This window comes from Kryptolebias marmoratus, linkage group LG7 (assembly GCF_001649575.2).
Source record: "Kryptolebias marmoratus isolate JLee-2015 linkage group LG7, ASM164957v2, whole genome shotgun sequence".
Lineage (NCBI taxonomy): Eukaryota > Metazoa > Chordata > Actinopteri > Cyprinodontiformes > Rivulidae > Kryptolebias > Kryptolebias marmoratus.
In genome coordinates this window covers 1,510,345-1,516,848 of record NC_051436.1, presented here as the reverse complement: position 1 = coordinate 1,516,848, position 6,504 = coordinate 1,510,345, and the positions used below count along the sequence as shown (strand labels likewise).

The following is a 6,504-nucleotide window of genomic DNA, read 5'->3' as shown; positions in this document are numbered from 1 at the left end:
AGAGTGAAAGAGTGTCCAACCCCTCTCAAGGAGACTGGTTCCAGAGCCAGAGCCGTGCGTTGAGGTGAGCCAGACTATTTCAAGCCGGAACCTCTCAACCTCACACACCAGCTCAGGCTCCTTCCCCACCAGAGAGGTGACATTCCACGTCCCTAGAGCCAGCTTCTGTAGCCGAGGATCAGACCGCCAAGGTCCCAGTGTTTGTTCTTAAACTCTAAGGTAGCTGTGGTCACATGAACAGGAAGTTGTTTCTCAGCATCAGCAGAAACAAACAGTCCTGCAACAAATCAACAGAATGAACCACAGATGTGCTCCAAACTTACCAACGCTGAGGTTCACCAAGCAGCTCTGATCCAGAGTGTGAAAGGAGCACAGGTAGCTCCCAGAGTCCTCCAGTCGGACTGAGGACAGCTTCAGAGACAGATTTCCTTTGGTCAGTCCCTCGGGGAATAGAGATGTCCGACCTTCAAATGTCTCCCTCTGCTCTGCAGGGTCTTCTTTCCCACCTTGATAAAGGTGCACAACATCGTTTCCACGTCTCCACTCCACTCTGTTGTCTGTGGCGTCCGTCGGTGGCTCCAGGTGACACGGCAGGACGGTGTCCTCGCTGTACACCGCCTCCACCAGCTCAGAGGGACAAACTGTCTCACTTCCTGCAGAGGAAACTGTTTTATTAATCAAACTGTATACTACTAGTATTTAGCTTCATTTAATAAAAATGTTCCTGATATAAAAACATTAAGATCTCTTCAGTTTCTTCAGAATATTCTTCTCTGAAATCTGTTCTTAGTTTGTCTTCGTCTGCTACTTTTGGCTTCTAGTTAACCTGCTGTTACTTCTAGGTAACCTTTAAAACTTTTAACTTTTAGAGCTCACCCTGGACTCGTGTTGAGACGGGAAACAGAACGACAGTCAGCAGAACCGGAACCATCTTCATCTTCATCTTCATCACAAGAAACGAACACAAAGATTTCCTCTGCGAGAAAAAAAGATTTAATCCAAAAACTACAGAGAAGAGAAATTCATCCCGTTTTAGGAGCAGACATGTTTGTTTTAGTGGTTTGTCTCTGAAATACTTTCAGTTTCTCTGAATTAATCATCAGAGAAACAGGAGGAAGAAGCTGCAGTTCTCCATTTACCCACCTTCCTTTCCATTTTCTACAACAAAGTTTGTTTTTTAAGCACTTCACACATTTATCACAATGTCTCAGCTACTACCACACCAGAGTTTAACTTCAATATTAATAAAATGGACTGAGTTGTAGGCCAGATCGCTTCACCTTCGAGCGATAAAAGGTTCAGGGAGACAACGAGGAAGTCAAAGAACAAGAGCACAGAAACTGAACCTGTGGTTAGACTGCACGATCGCTGCTTCTGCTGTTTAAAGCTTTTTCTTTACTTTGAGTTACTTTCATGACAAAACTCAAGTCCTGACAAACGTACCGAATTCCTTTGTCATTATGTTTGAGGGGAGACTTCTGATTCTGATTGGATGGTTTGCTCAGTTCTCCACCAGGTGAACAGGTAAACACCTGCGTAATATCACTGAAATTAGAAACATCTTGTCTCAAAATGATGCAGAAAAACTGCTCCATGTATTTATCACGTCTAGGCTGGACTATAGTAACTCTTTATTATCTGAGTGTCCAAAAAACTCTAAAAAGTCTTCAGTTGATCCAAAATGCTGCTGCCAGAGTTCTGATGGAAAATCAGATTTCTCCCGTTTTAGCTTCTCTCCGTTGTTGACGTTCTCGTGCACGTGCAGAGCAGCTACTGACTGCAGCCGTGGTGTGCATGTGTGATTAGGGTCAGAAAATCTCCCTGATGAATACATGGAGCAGGTTTTCTGCATCATTTTGAGACGAGATGTTTCTAATTTCAGTGATATTACGCAGGTGTTTACCTGTTTGTTTTTAATTGTTTTACACCTTTTTTTGGATTTGTCACGTCCTGGATGACTGAGAATCTACACCGGCACATCTACAACTGATTAACTTTTGGAGCCAACCCCATTCAAGATGGCCGCCACAGTTAGTGTACCTTAGCAAACACAAAAATGGCTACAACTCAGTCCATTTTATTAATATTGAAGTTAAACTCTGGTGTGGTAGTAGCTGAGACATTGTGATAAATGTGTGAAGTGCTTAAAAAACAAACTTGTTGTAGAAAATGGAAAGGAAGGTGGTTTTACCCTCTGGAGGGTAAAAGGAGAACTGCAGCTTCTTCCTCCTGGTTTTATGATGATTAATTCAAAGAAACTGAAAGTATTTCAAAAACAAACATGTCTGCTCCTGAAACAGGATGAATTTCTCTTCTCTGTAGGTTTTGGATTGAATCTTTTTTTCTCGCAGAGGAAATCTTTGTGTTCGTTTCTTGTGATGAAGATGAAGATGAAGATGGTTCCGGTTCTGCTGACTGTCGTTCTGTTTCCCGTCTCAACACGAGTCCAGGGTGAGCTCTAAAAGTTAAAAGTTTTAAAGGTTACCTAGAAGTAACAGCAGGTTAACTAGAAGCCAAAAGTAGCAGACGAAGACAAACTAAGAACAGATTTCAGAGAAGAATATTCTGAAGAAACTGAAGAGATCTTAATGTTTTTATATCAGGAACATTTTTATTAAATGAAGCTAAATATTTAAAAGTATAAAAGTTGTGGAAACTAAAAATCCTGAATGTTTTGAAGCATGAACGGCTAAAACAAATCTGCAGAAGTAGACAGAATAAACTCTGGTTATGTAAACTAAGAGCAAACAGCTGCAGCAGTTTTTGGTCCGCGGGCCTTCAGTTGATTTACTGATTTACAGTTTGACTTCAATCAAACAATCCGTCCCATAAAAACATTCTGTGTGCTCTTTCACTGCAGCTGTTAAGATAAAAGCCATGTCTCACATCTATGAGTAAAGGTTATAATCAGTAATATATTAAATTATGTACAAGCGTGTTATTGCACAATCTACCTGGTTACTCCTCCCACCGGCCTCACCTTAATCCCAAACGAAAGAGAAAGTCTGACAAGGTGCTTTAGTTTTTAAAGGGTTCACTCATAGAAAGAAAAGCTTAAATCCTTTGTTAATCAGGCGGAGATAATGAAGTTTAAACTGACTATCCTGCTGTTTGTCGGATATCTGTGGGAAACCTCTGGAAAAGATCCACGTGAGTTAGATGTTTGTTTTTTTTTGTCTCCTCCACTGTTAAACTGATCCTCCCTTTGTTCTTCTGCATTCAGTCTGTTTTACAACCTTTGAGTTAATGTGAACACAAACCCCGGGAATCTGAGGGATTCAGGCGTCTTAAACCCGGCTGTGGTCGGTCAACTGTCGAGTCAATCAGAGCAAATTAAAAAACGAATTCTGTCAGAAACACCGGCCCATAAGGGCCCCAAAGATCCGCCTCACAAATAAAGAAAATGGCCTCCACATTAAAGCCTGCTGTGGTGTCCTGTGGGAAATAAATGTCAGATGAGTTTCAGTGACTGTTAAACTATTTCCACAGGACAAAACCTGGACCTGCGGGAGGATTTTAAACAACATATTTCTGCTTTTTCCACAGAAAATGTGTTTTAGTGATTCAGGAAACGACTGTCTGCCCCACTAATATTTAATTTATTACTGTATTAATTACTTTATTAAATTTTAAAAACAACAACAACGTGTTTAGACTGATGCAACAACTTTAAAGCATTATATTTAAACAGAAATTAATTTGGCTGTAAAAACTTAAATAAATAACAATAACCACCAGCAGCAAAAAAGAACTGAAATGCATTTTAGCCACGATTTTCATAAAATGTAAAAACAGTTTCATAAATGATATAAAATACTATAATAGTTGTTTACACTGTTTATTATTTCCTTGTTTTGATTTATTAAAGATGTTTGTGCACTTCAACCAGAAACAGAGGGTCAGAAACTGACAACCTACAAATAAACCTTTTTTAACTTCCATGTATTTTCTCAGCTTTATTAAATGAGTTGGTTCACACTTTCAATCAGGCCCAGCTGTAAACTGGTTTCTGTCTTTGCCTCTGGTTTACTGTAGAAACTCAGAGGAAATGCAGATCACTGAGCAGAAACACTAAATGTGTTTGATGAAACATTTTCCAGAACCACCAAGCTGTTAGAAACTGGTCCTGTTGGCTTTCAGCTGGATTTGGTTTTTACCACAAGGTGGCAGCAAAGAGCTTTTCTAAAAGCCTGAAACTTTTTCTCCACAAGTCTTTCAAACTGTTTGAAGGTCAGAGGGAGTTCTTCACAGATGAGATGTTCCTTCTTGTTGTCCTGAGTGACCTTTGACCTGAGGTGCTGCTGTCTCCTCTCACAGGATGAAGATGGTCCTGCTGCTCCTCATCCTCCCCTCATGTCTCTGTGGTCAGTTTCCATCTTCCTCAGCCTCTGTAGATGGAGTTTAAAGCCTCCCATGTTCCAGTTCTCAGTGTGTCTGCTCCTCTCTTTCCCTCTCTGTCTCCTCAGCACCAACATTTGTAGTGAATGTGACCCAGAGCTCCTATCAGGCAGAGGAGAAGCACAACATCACCCTGGAGTGGACCTTCAGCACCAAAGCTGACAGATCCTGGAGAGACCTGTTTATCCTCTGCAGTCTGTTAGCTCCTCTCAGAGAGGCAGTCCTGTATCGTGTCCATGAAGGGCTTGAGCTGTCAGAGTCTCAGGATGGACAGTTTGCAGGACGAGTCCAGAGTGACAAAGACGTCCTCAGAGAAGGACGGATCAGACTTCATGTGTCCAGACTCAGGACTGAAGACTCTGGTCTGTACGTGTGTAACGTGAGGACAGATTCTGGTTCTGGTTCTGGAAGATGTCGACTCAACGTCAGACGTGAGAACAGATCATTTAATTCTCTTTACTTTGACTTCATGATTAAATTCTTGATAATTGTTTCCATGAACAAAACTCAAATCAAACCTTTCTACTTTAAAGTAGTCCATTTATTTCCTTTTACTGTAGGTACTTACATCATTGTCCTCTTATTCTTTGGCTTAATTTATGTGGTTAAAAACAAATGAAAGCATTAGAATGGGAACAAATTTACCAAAAAGGATTTTACAGCTTTAGTGAACGGGTTCTTCTTAGTTGAAATGTTTCATCATTAATCTAAAAGACTTCTTCAGTCTGAGGAACTGCAAGCGAACGTTTCCCACAGAGCAACTGTGCCATTCTGAGAATGTGCCTGCAGTCAACCTACTTCACATATAGGGGGCGATATTATCGGCAGAAACATGGGTGTGTGCCATGGGGTCCACAGTTTCTCATATTGTTGCAAACCTGTACATGGAGGAGGTAGAAAAGAGAGCCTTGGCATGTTTCTCAGGGACACCACCACCAAGTCATTAGTTCAGGTATGTTGATGACACCTGGGTCAAAAATAAATCTCAGGACGTCCAACATTTCACTGATCACATCAACCCTGTAAATAAATATATAAAGTTCACACAAGAAGATGTAAAAGATGGCTGGTTGGCCTCCTTGGACTCAGATGGAGGACATTGGGAAACTGATGTTTTCCTCAAACACACCCATATAGTCCAATACTTGTTAATATATTGCTAACTCGTGGTTTAGGGTAGCTTAATGTTGACACTGATATACCGTACAGATAAATTCTAGATTTTAATCATTTTTTCCCCTTTGGAGGGTGGTGCCCTGAGGTTTATAATTTATGAATTATTAACAATTCAAATGTCTCCATCTCATAATTAATATACCTTCTTCTCTACAAACCATTTCATGATGGAAGAGGGATGTTTTGACCTGAAATTTGGATTCTTGTAGTACTAGATCGTCTTTCAGATTCCTGTAAACGTGCACCACGCCGTCTGAGGTGATCGGTTCATGTGAACCGATTTTTGTGAACAACTCAAGATGGCTGCCACACCTAATCAACCTCGGGCGACATGCATTCCTTTAAGGAATGAAACATAAAATAATCAAAAAGAAACAATTTTAGCCCAAAATGTTGAATCTTAAAACTGAAGTTTTGTTCGGTCCGACTCGGAAGTTCTCATCTCACCTGTTTCCAGGTCGGTACCACCTGATTGGTTCCTCTGAGCCGATCGTCGCGGCTCCTGGTGATGATGTCATCCTGCCGTGCCGCGTGGACCCTGATATGGACGCAGTGGAGAAGACGGTGGAGTGGTCCAAACCAGACCTGGAGGTGGACCCTTCAGACAGGCAGAAGTACGTCTTCCTGTACCGGTCTCAGAGAGAGAACCGGCACATGATGATGGCAGCCTACATCGAGAGGACGTCCCTGTCCTCTGAGGGACTGAAGCACGGAGACGTGTCCCTGAGGATCAGGAACGTGACGCTCAAAGACAGCGGCAGGTTCCGATGTTTGATCCCGACCCTGAGGACGGACGCAGAAGTTCGGCTGGTTGTCGGTGAGTAAACGGGTCCAAACCGGAGGTTCTGGTTGTTTTTAGATTTTATTCTGGGTCATGAAGACGTGATGTTTGTGTTTGTTGTTTACTGACTCGTTTGTTGTTGTTGTTTC

At 41.7% G+C, this 6,504-nt stretch overlaps 2 protein-coding genes across 3 annotated transcripts; one reads left to right on the top strand and one right to left on the bottom strand.

Moving 5' to 3' along the window:
* Positions 1-240: 240 nt before the first annotated feature.
* On the bottom strand, positions 241-1,364 carry LOC108246209 (butyrophilin subfamily 3 member A2-like). Its single transcript, XM_017433621.3, has 2 exons — positions 877-1,364; positions 241-653 (listed from the first exon to the last, which is right to left on the bottom strand). Exons 1-2 carry the CDS (start codon positions 947-949, stop codon positions 259-261), a joined length of 468 nt encoding a protein of 155 aa, XP_017289110.2. The 5' UTR covers positions 950-1,364; the 3' UTR covers positions 241-258.
* Positions 1,365-2,975: 1,611 nt separating this feature from the next.
* On the top strand, positions 2,976-6,432 carry LOC108246194. Of its 2 annotated transcripts, none has more exons than XM_037976493.1 (4): positions 2,976-3,150; positions 4,318-4,364; positions 4,467-4,829; positions 6,032-6,432. In XM_037976493.1, the coding sequence occupies exons 2-4, from the start codon at positions 4,319-4,321 to the stop codon at positions 6,397-6,399; spliced, it is 777 nt and encodes a 258-aa protein (XP_037832421.1). In that variant the 5' UTR covers positions 2,976-3,150; position 4,318; the 3' UTR covers positions 6,400-6,432. The 2 variants fall into 2 exon arrangements, with proteins under 2 accessions (XP_037832421.1, XP_037832420.1); XM_037976492.1 differs by lacking the exon at positions 2,976-3,150 and adding an exon at positions 3,868-4,230.
* The last annotated feature ends 72 nt before the right edge of the window (positions 6,433-6,504 follow it).

Excerpts from the sequence above, each read along its gene's own strand:
- LOC108246209 (XM_017433621.3), bottom strand. The coding sequence starts at position 949 with ATGAAGATGAAGATGAAGATGGTTCCGGTTCTGCTGACTGTCGTTCTG. Across the intron at positions 654-876 it reads CGTCTCAACACGAGTCCAGG|GAAGTGAGACAGTTTGTCCC; the intron begins GTGAGCTCTAAA and ends TTTCCTCTGCAG.
- LOC108246194 (XM_037976493.1), top strand. The coding sequence starts at position 4,319 with ATGAAGATGGTCCTGCTGCTCCTCATCCTCCCCTCATGTCTCTGTG. Across the intron at positions 4,365-4,466 it reads CCTCCCCTCATGTCTCTGTG|CACCAACATTTGTAGTGAAT; the intron begins GTCAGTTTCCAT and ends CTGTCTCCTCAG. Across the intron at positions 4,830-6,031 it reads ATGTCGACTCAACGTCAGAC|GTCGGTACCACCTGATTGGT; the intron begins GTGAGAACAGAT and ends ACCTGTTTCCAG.